We start from the raw sequence: 14462 nt of genomic DNA on the forward strand, positions 1-14462 counted from the left end.
TCAGTTTTTTAAGTTTTACTATTACAGGACATACTACTGGGTTATGATCACTATTACAGTCTGCACCTGGATATGTTCTGCACTGAGTCACTGAGTTTCTAAATCTTTAGTTTATAGTAATAAAGTCAATTTGATTTCTAGTGTTATAACCTGGACTTTTCCAAGTCCATAAGCGTCATGGATGGTTTTTAAAGTAGGTATTCATTATGACCTGATTATTCATCTTGCACCATTCTACCCATTTCTCACCTCTTTCATTTCTTTCCCATAGTCCAAATTTTCCTATGGTACTTCCATCAGCACCTTGTCCTACTTTAGCATTTAGATCTCCCATGACAATAACAATATCTTGAGATTTGCATCCATTCTTTGGTTGTTCAAGAGTATACTAACCAACACTAAACTAGGCACGACAACCCACCTCAGAGTACTGAAATATTACGTTATCCAGTTATGTTATATGGCTCAGAATGTTGGACAATTTCTAGTAACATGAGGAAACGAATTGAAACAGCAGGGATGTGGTTTTTGAGGAGGATGCAAAGAATATCATGGACAAAACAAATATCTAAGGAGGATGTTATGAACAGAGCAAACACAAAAAGAGAAATAATGTATGAGATCATGAAAAGGCAACGTAACTTCATTAGACATGTGACTAGGAAAGAGGAGTTAGAATGCATGGTAATTATGGGAAAGATTGAAGGGAAGAAAGCAAGAGGAAGACAAAGACAAATGATGATGGAGACAGCAGCTAGAGAACTGGAAATGAATACCAATGAATTGATCCACTTGACCCGAAACAAGAGTGTGTGGGCCATGGCAGTCAAAGCTCAAACTGGGCACGGCACCTGATGATGATGATAATATCTAGGATCAAGCAGTCCACGAGATTGGCACATCAAAGTTTCCACTGCATTCTCCCGCCCCCCCCCCCAAACGTTTCTCATCACAAGCTGCTTCTTTAGTTCATGGATGAAAACTCCAGCACAGTATCTCCAAAAAACTAATATTCACACAGAGAAATCGCAACGAGCAGCAAGCGCTGGGCTTATCATCAACATCGGGACCAAATCGGGACAGCATTATGAAGGACCCCACGCACCCCTCATACAAACTCTTCTCCCTCCTGCCATCTGGCAAAAGGCACCGAAGTATTTAGGCTCTCACGACCAGACTATGTAACAGTTTCTTCTCCCCAAGTCATCAGACTCTTCAAAATCCAGAGTCTGGACTGACACCAACCTACTGCCCTCTACTGTGCCTATTGTCTTGTTTATTATTTATTGTAATGTCTGCACTGTTTTGTGCACTTTATGCAGTCCTGGGTAGGTCTGTAGTCTCGTGTAGTTTTTGTGTTGTTTTACGTAGTTCAGTGTAGTTTTTGTATTGTTCATGTAGCACCATGGTCCTGAAAAACGTCTCATTTTTACTGTGTACTGTACAGCAGTTATGGTCGAAATGACAGTGAAAAGTGACGACTTGAAATGATAATACACCTTTATGTAAAGTAGGTTTTGCTCCCGTTTCCAGCTCGTACTTATTTGCAGAAATGAAAACTGCAAATACACAAAATATTCCTAATCTGATAAAATTCATTTCTTTTCAAGAGCCTTCATATTGATAATAGATCTTCAAAGTAAAACTAAAATATTGGAACTTTGGGATACTTGCCACTCTAAAACATTAAGCAATTAACTACAGGATTTTTACTGAAAATGATAGCAAAAATAATTCAACTCCACCTCCACGTACAAAAGATCTTGCACTTCTTGTACGAACTCAACCTAAAAGACTATCCTATCTCCGAACAGGACTCACAGGTATGTTGGCAAACGAAACGTAAATGCGCTCTTGTCCCAATAGCGCTACCTCGCAGATGTTGGGAAATAAATACACGTCCTGCATTGAAGTAACCCAACATGATTCAATCAGTAACAATTCCCTTCTCCATTGAAAATTCCCCACCAAAAAAATCCCAAATGATGTTTGTGAATGTACACAGACAGAACACATCACATTCCTTTCACTTCCACAAGCAGCTACGCCCGATGTGCGGTGAGCGAAGGCAAACCAGCGGGGCCGGGGATGTAAGAAAGTGGAGTGTGGCGCTGGTTGGTTGGAAACGCGGGGAGCGCTGAGCTACCGTGAGCAAGGTGCTGGAGAGTGAGCGACGAAGGCAGGGAGCGCTGAGCTACCGTGAGCAAGGTGCTGGAGAGTGAGCGACGAAGACGGGGAGCGCTGAGTTAGCGGGACTGATTGGCCAAGGGGAACGGCAGGTTAGCGCTGAGCCATTGGCCAAAGTGCGAGCAGTGAAGGCGGAGAGAAGGCGAGTTAGTGCGGAGCGATTGGCCATAAGCACCAGAATGCGGGCTGTGGGGTTTGGGGCTTGGCAGCGAGTTCAGGAAGTTGAGAAGTAGAAAATAATTGTGTTCCTAAATCCGACGGCAGCAGCTGAAAGTTGGAGGACGAGGTGTTGGAAGAAAACCATGAAGTAATAAAAGGAGTGCTGTTCCCGATGGGATAGAGGGAGTGTGGTGGAGGGGCATCGAGCTACGGGGCCTGGGGGGAGGGAGCGCCGAGGGCCCGGGGCGGGACAGGACAGGTCGGGGTGGGGACTGGACGGGACGGTTCGCTGCTGCACCCACGGACAGCCCCGGCTGATTTTTTCATCTAGGACAGCGGGTACGAAGATGGCGAGGTGGCTGAGGGAGTACTTCAATCTGGGTGGCTACAAGGCGAAGGCTCCGGCCAAGGCGGAGACGACGGCAGCGGCTGGCAAGAAGAAGAAGAAGAAGCCCTGCAGCGAATCGGGATCGTGTCGAGAAAGCGACCTGATGCGGGCCTACCGGCTGCAGAAGGAGCGGGACTTCGAAGACCCGTACAGCAACGGCCCGGGATCGTCGCTGCGCCGCCTCAAGGCCATGTGGCCGGGTCCGGAGGACGAGAAGGAGGAGGGGGGCTGTCGCCAGGGCCCGGTGGCCAGCGGATCCCCGATGTTGCAGCGCAGCCAGAGCGAGAGGGCGGCCTCCTCCTCCCCCCGAGCCATGTACATCGGCTCGGCTCAGCACCGGCTCATCAAGGTACACGGGACGGCGGTGACCGAAAAGGCGGTCGGCAACTGGAGCAGCCCGGCCACCGGGTCCCGGAAGTCGCCACAACCCGACGACAAGGTGAGCGCGTACCTCAACTCTTATAATTGTTTTAGTTTTGTCTCTCGAAGCAGTCCAGAACAGTGTGATTGCCTGTAAACTCTTCAAGAGCGAATCATGTCTATGCATTAGTTTCTCGTCAAGTACACCAGGTTGCAATGCAATCCTTGTTGCCCGAAGCTCACGGTGTAAAGAATATCCGTAGTAACAATAAATACAAGAATGTGCAATAAATGCAGAATGGCGCAGAGTGTAGTGCAAAAATTACTAAAGTTACAGTAACTGAACGAGATGAAATTGAGTCCAAGAACGTGGCTCCAAGTCCGAGTTTAGATTAGAACATAGCGCTCGATATCTTTTAATAGCGTAAGTGCCACTGTTGTATCTGCTTACAGAACTATCCCTACCGTTCTGTTCTAGGCATCTACAGCTCTGTGCAATTTAAACTTACCCCGCTCATCTCCTTTAAAATATCCCCTCTCTCACCTTACAGAATTTTTTTCTCTAGTATTTGAATGTTCTCCTGCAAAAACAACTATTCTGTCTACTCTGTATCTCTTATAATCTTGTGACTTGTATGAGCTCTCCCCTCAGCCTCTGATGCTCTAGAGAAAATGCACGTTTATTGAAGCGTTCATACAGTCAGATTCATTATGTGCCGCGATCATGGTCTTAGCAAATCTTTCTACAGAAGTGGTTTGTTATTGCCTTTCTCTGGGCAGTGTCTTTGCAAGACGGGTGACCCTAGCCATTATCAATACTCTTCAGAGCTTGCCTGCCTGGCGTCAGTGGGCGCATAACCAGGACTTGTGATGAGCACCAGCTGCTCATACGACCATCCACCACCTGCTCCCATGGCTTCACGTGACCCTGATCGGTGGGAGAGGAAGAGGAAGGGCGGGGTAAGCAGGTGCTGCACCTTGCCCAAGGGTGAACTGCAGTAGCAAAGGGAAGGAGTGGTTTGCACCTCCTTTGGCAGAGATGTACCTCCCCACCAGTGAGATTTACAGTGAAAAACTTGCTTGCAGCAGCTTAACAAACAAGCATGGATTCAGAGGACATATAAGGGCATAAATTATACACCACAGAGAAAGTGGAAAAATGGATTCTAAAAAGATACAATGGTGCAGAGACCTTTTTGGAGTGGTTTATTGTTACCAGCCTTGCTCATGTGCTTACGGTGACTGCTCAGTTCTGGTCATTAAGGTTGTCATAAAGCTGGAGAGATTGCAGAGAAGATTCACAAGAATGTTATTGGGACGGCAGGACTAGCAGTATCAGGGGATGCTGGATAGGCTTGGGCAATTTTTTCTTTGGAGTGAAGGAAGCTGAGTGGTAATGTGGTGGAGGTGTATATTGTGAGGGGTGTTAAAAAGGTGGATGGTTCCCCCCCCCCCACCCCACCCCACCCCACCCCACCGGTAGGACAGTGTGGTTTAAAACAGGTTTTAGGGTGAGAGCTGAAAGGTTTAAAGGGCACATGGTATATTTTACACTGTGGGTAATGGGTTTGTGTAATGACCTACCAGAGGAAGAGGTAAAGGTATGATATTTAAAAGAGATTAAGGAAAGACTTAGACCAGGGCTTTTCAACCTTTTTTTATGTCATGGAGCCTTGTCACTAACTGAGGGGTCTATGGACACCAGGTTGGGAACCCGTGGTTTAGAGGAATATGGGCCTAGTTCAGGGAAACATCATGATTGACATTGATGAGATAGGCAGAATGGCCTTTTGCTGTGCTTTACAGCTCTGACTAACTCTCTCCTATTGATGTCTTCCGGTGGGGAGTAGAATGTTGCATTTGTGCCAAGCGCCTTGATTGACAGAATTGCCAAGTGTGCTGATAGGCATTGAGATTTGCTGTCTCAAACATGAGAAAGTGCAGGTGCTGGAGATCTCAAGCAACACACACAAAATGCCCAAGGAGCTCAGCAAGTCAGGTAGCATCTATGGAAAAGAGTAAACAGTCGACATTTCAACTGAGACCCCTCTTCAGGAATCAAGATGGGTCCCGGCTCGAAATATTGACTGCTTCTCCATAGAAGCTGCCTGTGACCTGCTGAATTCCTGCAGCATTTTGTGTGTGTTGCTTGAGATTTGCTGTCTCCTGTTAACAGAAGTTGTGACTTTTCAGCAACTTGTTTTCATGACAGGAATAAAGATAGGTAGCATAAACATAGATTGTTTTTTCTTGAACTGAGGGGCATCCTGCTAGAAGTGCGTAGAATTATGAAAAGATGGATTGAGTCTTTTCCCCGCAATGGAAATGTCAGATAACCAAGGGAATTAGCTTCAAGTTGATGGGGAGTAAGCTATGAAGAAGCTTTTTTAAAAAATGGCCTAGAATATGCTACCATGGCAGGTAGTGGAAGCTTAATGGATAGCAACATTTAAGAGGCATCTGGACAGGCAGAGAATAATGGGGGATGGCGGTACAATATGGATTGTCTGCAGGAAGATGGGATTACTTTGAATTGGTATCATGGTTGTGTGTGGGCTTGTAGGGCCTGCTTATGTGCTGTGATTTTCCATGAATTGATTCATCCAGTTTAATTGAAGCTGTAGATGTTGACATAGACTGTGAACTGACACAAGTGTGTAGGTAGGTTTTGATGGGAATTTTGAAGATGATTAGGTAAAATTAGTGTAAGTGGATGGTTGATAGCTGATATGGACTCAGTAGGCTGAGTCTGCATGCTGAATGTTTCCATGCTGGTAAAAATAAGAAGTGGGTGAGGTGATCAGAAATGCGGAAGAGACGTAAGAGTGTTTCTTTTGTAGTATTTTTTTAACATCAAATTGAAACTTCTAAAGACTGGAGTGGCAATATGGCATAGAGTATGTGAAGGAAAAAATTCCAGAGTTCAGGAGATAAAGAGTTGTGGAGTGAAGTGGTGATGAGGATAATGAATTTGACATATTGTGGTGTTGGAGATGATGATTGTTGACAATGCCAGTGAACAAGACCTTGAATTCTGTTATGTTCATTTGATGAGGATTGCAGTTCAGCAGGCTGGCAAGAAAAACATTGAAGCAAGTGCTTGGAAGTGAGGAAAAAATTGATTACCAAAGTTTAGCAGTAGGTGGAGTGATGGTGGTGATCAAAGTATGAGGATGCTGCATTTGGGATGAACCAATATGTGGGGATTTTCACTGAATCTTAACTCGTGTTTGGTGTCCATGAGATAAATTGTTGTGGCAGTGCCAATGCATCAGGAATGTTTTCTCCTAGCCCAACAAGCTACCCAGTAAACACCATTTTGTGTGGAAATTATTTTGTGAATTGACGTTTTTATAAAAGGATAAGGTGGGATATTCGCTGATGACACGGGTATTCATTTTCATTCACAGCTCCACAGAGAATGAAATAGTGCACCGTGACATGCAGCTAGATCTTGGCACAATTTGGGGATGGACTGGAAAATGACAATAAATGCCAGCATTGCCAATGTCCGGTACATCTCATAAATAACCTAATAGTCCAAATGCCGCCTGTTCTATTTATCTAGGGAGTTCACTTCCATAATCCTGACCGAGTTTACATACCACCAGTGGCGTTCTATAATCAGATGCTTGAGATGCTGCATGATGCCGTCTCCAAGCAGGAAACAGTCTATCCCAATGCATTTCAAATCATAGTCAGGGACTTCAGGACTTCAACCAGGTTTGTTTGAAGAAAACCCTGCCCAATTACCATCAGCTTATAACCCGTAGCACCAGAGGTCCCAACACACTAGACCACTGTTATACTAAGATAAGGAATGTCTACCGTTTGATACCCAGGCCACATTTCAGTAAATCAAATCACTTGGCGCTCCTCCTACCTGCATACAGGCAGAGGCAAAATAGCAAAGCTCCAGAGTTTACAGGAGGCAGAGGAGCAACTATAGGATTGTTTTGAGTCAGTGGACTGTGTACTATTCAAGGACTCATCTATGGATCCAAATAAGTATATCATGCTTGTCATGGATGTTATTAAAACAGTTGTAAGATAAGTGTGTCCCCCAAAATCATTCAGTCTTCTGCAGTCAGAAGCCCTGGATGAACCATGAGATCTCAATCTGCTGAGAGCCAGATCAGAGGCACACTGTCTTGCAACAATCACCTCATATAAAGATAAATCACTTCCAGATGTGCTCACTTTTACTGTCAAAGCATGGAGGGACATTCAAGATCTTCCACAGCCCCCAATGATCCTACGTTCTCAGTCTCTGAGACAAATGTGCGAGAAGCCTTCGGGGGCCGAACCCATGAAAAGCATCTGGCCCAGTTGGGATACCTGGCCAAGTATTAAAGACCTGTGCTGATCAACTGGCTGAAGTGTTCACTGAGATCTTTTTCTTCTCACTTCAGCAGTCTGAGATACCCACCTGCTTCAAGTAGGATGCAATTACACTGGTGTCCAAGAACATAGTGACCTGTCTCGATGACTATCATCCAGTAGCACCTAATACACAGTGATGAAGTGTCTTAAGAGGTTGATGATGAAACATATCAACTCATGCCTGAGAAGTGACTTAGATCCACTCAGTTAGCCTACTGGCGGAACAGGTCACAACAGATACCATCTCATTGGCTCTTCACTGAACCCTGGAACAAGGGACCACAAAGATGCATATATCAGGCTGTTCTTTATCAACTACAGCTCAGCATTCAATACCATCATCCCCTCACAACTAATCAATGAGCTGCAAGCCTTCAGCCTCAGTAACTCGTTATGCAATTGCATCCTTGATTTCTTCGCTTACAGACCCCAGTCAGTTTGGAGTAGCAGCAACATCTCTTCCACAATCTCCATCAGAACAGGTATACCACAAGGCTGTGTGCTTAGCCCTTAGCTCCAATCACTTTACATCTATGTCTGTGTAGTTAGGTACGGATCCAATGCCATATTCAAGTTTGCTGATGATACTTTCGTAGGATGAATCAAAGGTGGTGATGAATCAGCATATTGTAAAACTGCCTGAGTGGTGTCATAGCAACCTCTTACTCAATGTGATCAAGACCAAGGTGCTAATTATTGACTTCTGGAGAAGGAAACCAAAGGTCCATGAGCCAATCCTTGTCAGAGGTTTAGCAACTTTGAATTCCTCGGTGTTATTCTTTGGGAGAACCTGTCCTGGGCCCAGCACGTATTTGTAATTACGAAGAAAATACTGCAGCACCTCTGCTTCCTTCAGAATTTGTAAACTTGTGGCATGACATCTAAAACTTGGACAAACTTCTATAGATGTGTAGTGAAGAGTATTTTGACTTGACCACATCACAGCTTGGTATGAGAACACCAATGTCCTGGAATGGAAAATCGTACAGAAGGTAGTGGGTAAGGCCTAGTCCATCACAGGTAAAGCCCTCCCCACCATTGAGTACATCTACATGAAAACAGCATCCATCATCAGGGACCCCACCACCCAGGGCATGCTCTCTTCTTGCTGCTGCCATCAGGAAGAAGTTACAGGAGCCTCAGTGGCACCACGAGATTCAGGAAATGTTATTACCTCTCAGTCATCAGGCTCTTGAACCAAAGGGGATAACTTCACTCATCTTCACTTGCCCCATCATTCGAATGTACTCACAACCTATACAGTCACTTACAAGGACTCTTCATCTCGTTCTTGATGTTTATTGTTTGTTTATTTTATTATTATTTCTTTGTTTTAGTGTTTACACAGTTTGTCTTTTGTACACTGGTTGAATGCCTAAGCTGGTTTGGTCTTTCTTTGATTCTGTTGTGGTTGTTATTCTATTGATTTATTGAGTATGTCCACAGGAGAGTAAATCTTTGGGTAGTATATGGTGACGTATATATTTTGAACTTTGAAGCTAATATTGCTAGTATTTTGGAGGGGACAAACACTAATTTTTACCACATCACTAATAGTTACATCAGATTTAATGGTTTTATATTGGGACACCCTAGTCTTTGAGATGCAACAGGATGCATCAGAATACCATCCAAGATGCACGTGCATATAGTATTGTGTGCAAATCCCAGATTCAAAGGTGAATAAGAATATTGAGACAAATATTGTTTTTGACGTGTTACTGACAGCACAAAAATGTTCTGTCTTGTTACTGGAAGGTCTTCCTTGTCAACACTTGGCGACTGGGGTACCAAAAAGAAAAGTTGTCCCTTGCTTTGTCAGGTAGCACTGTGCATATGCTAACACCAGTTGATCTTTCAGTCAGCATTCATTTTTTTCCCCTGGAATATCATGTCCAAGGAAAAGATCAGGTGCATCTCTGATTAACATGTAGACTGGATTCACCTCCTAGAATCCTCACTGTTAACTCTGGATTCCAGGTGGAAACCTGCTGTTTACCACCTATAGCCCTCCAGATGAACAATCAGTTGAAGGGAGCATTGAGACCAGCAAAAGCATGGACTACATCCTCAATGTGATCTGTGTGGGAAAGCTTTTAGCAGAAAAGGTGTTGATACCAAGTCCAGTTGCTTTGAGTGGAATGATTAGTTTATTAGAGGAGCAATCATTCTACAGCAACCAAATATATTTGTAACTGATCTTTCAAAGTCTGCATAGGCCATTAAAGGGAAAGGTCAGATTTCAAGAGTTTCTTACAGTACAGTTATTCAGGTAACCACTAGAAGACTCCACGCCATTGGTAATATGTTAAATACAACAACCCTATTCGGAACCATTGTGGCCCTTTGGCAATTATAATGATTTTGCAAGATTATTAATCTCTGCACCCCTCCTTCAATCTTTGCTTTGATGTGTGAACTGATTCCTGTATTCTGGGCCTGGGTTTAAGTAAATTTATTATCAAAGTGCATACATGTCACCATGTGCAACCTTGAGATTCATTTTCTTGTGGCCATTCACAAGAAATACAGAATCAATATACCACTGTCCCAACCAATGTACAAAAGACAAACTGCAAATACAAAAAAATCAATAAAATGAGATAGAGTCCTTGTAAGTGAGTTCATAGGTTGTGGGAACAGTTCAGTAATGGGGTGAGTGAAATTATCCCCACTGGTTCAAGAGCCTGATGGTTGAGGGGTAATAACTGTTCCTGAGCCTGGTGGTGTGGATTCTGAGGCTCCTGTACCTGCTTCCTGATGACAGCAGAGAGAAGAGAGCCTGGCCTGGATGGTGGGGGTCGTTGATGATGTATTTTGCTTTCCTGTGACACCGCTCAATGTAGGTGTGCCCAGTGGTGGCGAGGGGTTTACCTGTGTTGGACCGGACTGTATCCACTGCTTTCTTGTAGGTAAATGTAAGTGTACCAGAAAAGATACCAACAGATCAAAACTGAAGTGCTGAGTAGTAATTAAGTGTTACAGTTTGTCTACTGAGTGCATATTTAATGTAATCCCTAGTTTTTAATGTCCCATGGCCGTACACTTTTGGCTGCTTTTGCATGTCCAGATATTTGGAGTATGTTAGATTTTAAAGTTAAAACTTTTGCTTGTTTGTAAAGAGGTGAGTGTATGTATCATTTTCAAGTGAAAATGCAATTAATCTCTCCTTAAAATATTTGTTTTGCAAGCCAAGTAGTTTGTGTTGTAGTAAATAGGTTTTGTCAGATGTGAATTCCTAAGCCTTTGAGAACTGCTGTCTATACTTACTGAATGTAAGAGGTGTACACACCTCATTCTTTTCTACAGGTATATACTTGTTTGTTCCTCCTGTCTCACCTTATTTTTCCCTAATTCTCCTTATGTTGATTAATGTGTATGATGCATTGTGGAAAATTAATTTTTTTCATTAATGTGTGATTTAGGAGGAAATATTATCCCTATAACACATTAGTGTCACATTAATTCTAAAAGTATATATGGATTACAGTAAAAACAGCGATTCTTTGGAATTAATGTGGCTCAAGATGTTGTGCCGTCCTACATAAATTTACTCCATAATTGGGCTAACCCTTTTCTCCTCCACAGCTGTAACCCTCCATTTTGCTCACATCTGTGAGCCTATCTAGGAAGTTCTTAAATATCCCTATTGTATCAGCCTCTACCACTATCCCTGGCAGTACATTTGAGCCACCTACCACCTATCATGGAACATTCTTCCACTCACTTTGAACAGAGTTCATGGTATTGCCTGTTGCTGCAGGCAACTCACTGTCTATGGCTCTCATAATCTTATACACCTCTATCAAGTCACCTCTCATACTTGCTCAACTTTTCCTTGTAGGACATGTTAAACATCTAGTTTAAGATGGTGCTGGTGAAACACAGTGATGCCATGCTGGCAGCGAACAAAGCTACTAACTATTATTATTCACACCTTTTATGGACAACAATTACTCCAATCAATAGCCTGTGACTTCCCTTTCGGAGTTGAGTTTTTGAGCCAAGCCACTGTTTGTCAGATTTAAGCACCAGGCCAGATTGGAAAGGTTGGGAATGGGCTAAATTGAGGCAGAGGGGTCCAGGCCCGAGAGCATATTGAGGCAGTAGAGCCCAGGTTCGAGAGCGAGGAATGAGCCAATATTTAGTTGATTTAAGCACCAGGTTAGATTGAAACGGTCAGGGTGTCAGGGCTGGGGATGTGTTCAGTTACTGCATGGCAAGGTTTACTCGTCTCTGCACTGAACTAAGGCCGTGGCCTGCAACGAACAGGCTTCTGAACCGACTGCAGTGATGACTGGCTTCGTGGCTGTGAGCTCCCTTTCGTGATCTTCAGTTGTCAATGTGATTTGTTTACTTATTATTGTTTGCACAATTTGATTTTATTTTTTTACGCTTGGTGTTTTAGTGGGATTGACAGTCATTTTAGTGGGATCTATTGGATTTCTCTGTTTTGTGGCTGCCTATATGGAGACAAATCTCAAGGTTGTACAGAGTATACATACTTTGATAATAAATGTACTTCCACATCCTTTCTATAATGATACAATCAAAACTGAATGCAATACTCCATGTGTCATCTAACCAGAGTTTTATAGAGCTGCAACATTTCCTCGTGCTCTTGAACTCAGTCCCCTGATTAATGAAGGCAAGTACACAGTATATTTTCTTAAGTACCCTGTTAATTTGCGGGGCAGCTTTGACAGATTTGGAAGGACCCCAAGATTCTTGCGTTTATCCACGCTGCTAAGAATCCTCCCTTTATCCTTCGACTCTGTTTTCAAGTTTGATCTTCCAAATTGTATCCCTGTACGCATTTCTAAATGAAACTCCTGCCATTTGTGTATCTAGTTCTGCATCTTGTTTGAGTCCCATTGTAATCTATGACAACATTCTCCACTATCCAACACACCATGTTAGATACTGAGACAATAAGATTTGGATGTAACATTAGTGCATCGATTGCATTGGCAGGAACAGCTGAGCCACTCCTTTGCCAAGCCCTCTCCAGTCTAGAGACATGTGAACAGACATCTCAGAAGCATTCTCTGCGTTATGCAGTGCAGAGAGGAGATAATATGATAAGAAATGCCTACCATTCCATGCCTAGACCACATTTCGGTAAATTATTTCTTGAGGCTGTCGTTGTCTTACCTGCATGCAGGCCGAGGCTAAGGAGCAAAGCTCGAGATTAGGACAACAAAGAGGTAGTTGCAGGAGGCGGAGGATCAGCTATGGGATTGCTTCGATGTAGTGGACCGGACCGTATTCAAGGACCCATCTGTGGATCTGAATGAATACACCATGGGTATCATGACTTTATTTAAACAGTTGTGGACGAGTGTGTTTCCACAAATCATTCTGTTTCCCCAATCAGAAACCCTGGATGAAGCATGAGATCACAATCTGCTGAGAGCCAGATCAAAAGCGTTCAAGTCTGGTGACCAAGCAAGTTCCTAGAGGTCCGGGTATGATCTCCAGAAAGCCATCTCATAATTCTGGACTAAACTTGAAACAACGAAGGACGATTGTCAGTTGTGGCAGGATTTGAGAATTATCACCTCTTGTAAAGTGAAATCAAGCTACAGAGGTGACAGCAGGGCTTCACTTCCAGATGAACACAATGCTTTCTTATGCTTGCTTTGACCATCAAAACATAGGAGAATCATCACAAGCTCCCAATGATCCTGTGATTTCAATCTGATGCTGATGTGCGAGCAATCTTCAGGAGGGTGAACCTGTGAAAAGCATCCAGTCCAGATGGGGTTCCTGGCCAAGTACTGAAGACCTGTGCTAATCAACTGGCTGGAGTGTTCACTGAGATCCTTAATCTCTCACCTAGACGGTCTGAGGTATTCACCTGCTTCAAGTAGGTTTCAATTATACAGGTACCCAAGAATAACATGCCTCAATGCCTGTCGTCCACTAACACTTACACACACAGTGATGAAGTGTTTTGAGAGGTTGGTGATGAGACATATCAATTCTGCCTGAGAAGCAACTTGAATCCACTTCAGTTTGCCTACTGGAACAACAGGTCCACAGCAGATGTCATCTCATTGGCTCTCCACTCAACCTTGGAAAATCTGGATAGCAAAGATGCATGTATTAGGATGCTCTTTATTGACTACAGCTCAGCATTCAATGCCATCATCCCCTCAAAGCTAATCAATACACTCCTAGACTTTGGTCTCAATACCTCCTTTTGCACTTGGATCCTCGATGTCAGTTTGAATTGGCAACAACATCTCTTCCACGATCTCCATCAGCACAGGTGCCACAAGGCTGTGTGCTTAGCCCCCTCGTTTTACACTTACGACTGTGTGGTTAAGAACAGCTCCAATGCCATATTCAAGTTTGCTGATGACACCGTTGTTGTAGGCTGAATCGAAGGTGGTGATGAATCAGCATATAGGAGGGAGACTGAGAATCTGGCTGGGTGATGCCTTAACAACAACCTTTTGCTCATTGTCAACAAGACTCGCGCTGGTTGTTGACTGCAAGAGAATTAAACCAAAGGTCCATTAGCCAGTCCTCACTCGGACCACGGGTGGAGAGGACCAGCAACTTTAAATTCATCGGTTTTATTGTTTCACAGGAAAGCAACGTTCATCATCAGGGGCCCCCACCACCTAAGACATGCTCTCTTCTCACTGCTGCCTTCAGGAAGAAGATGCAAGAGCCGAACTGCCAGGTTCAGGAATAGCTACTACCCCTCAATGATTGGGCTCTTGAACCAAAGGGATAACTTCACTCAACTTCACTTGCCCCATCATTGAAATATTCCTACAACCAATGGACTCACTTTCTAAAAGTTGCTGGTGAACGCAGCAGGCCAGGCAGCATCTGTAGGAAGAGGTGCAGTCGACGTTTCAGGCTGAGACCCTTCGACAGTAGTTACCAGCAACTTTTATGTGTGTTGCTTGAATTTCCAGCATCTGCAGAATTCCTGTTGTTTGGACTCACTTTCTAGGACTCTTCGTCT

General features: G+C 43.7%; 1 protein-coding gene across 1 annotated transcript in view; it reads left to right on the forward strand.

Moving 5' to 3' along the window:
• The first annotated feature begins 2593 nt into the window (after window positions 1-2593).
• The window catches only part of LOC140197243 (SH2 domain-containing adapter protein F-like), a 110049-nt gene continuing 98180 nt past the window's right edge, over window positions 2594-14462 (forward strand). Inside the window, exon 1 of the mRNA XM_072257169.1 lies at window positions 2594-3173. Coding sequence (XP_072113270.1) covers window positions 2694-3173 — 480 coding nt within the window. The 5' untranslated portion in view covers window positions 2594-2693. The remainder of the gene's footprint in view (window positions 3174-14462) is intronic.

This window comes from Mobula birostris, chromosome 5 (genome assembly GCF_030028105.1).
Source record: "Mobula birostris isolate sMobBir1 chromosome 5, sMobBir1.hap1, whole genome shotgun sequence".
Taxonomy (NCBI): domain Eukaryota; kingdom Metazoa; phylum Chordata; class Chondrichthyes; order Myliobatiformes; family Myliobatidae; genus Mobula; species Mobula birostris.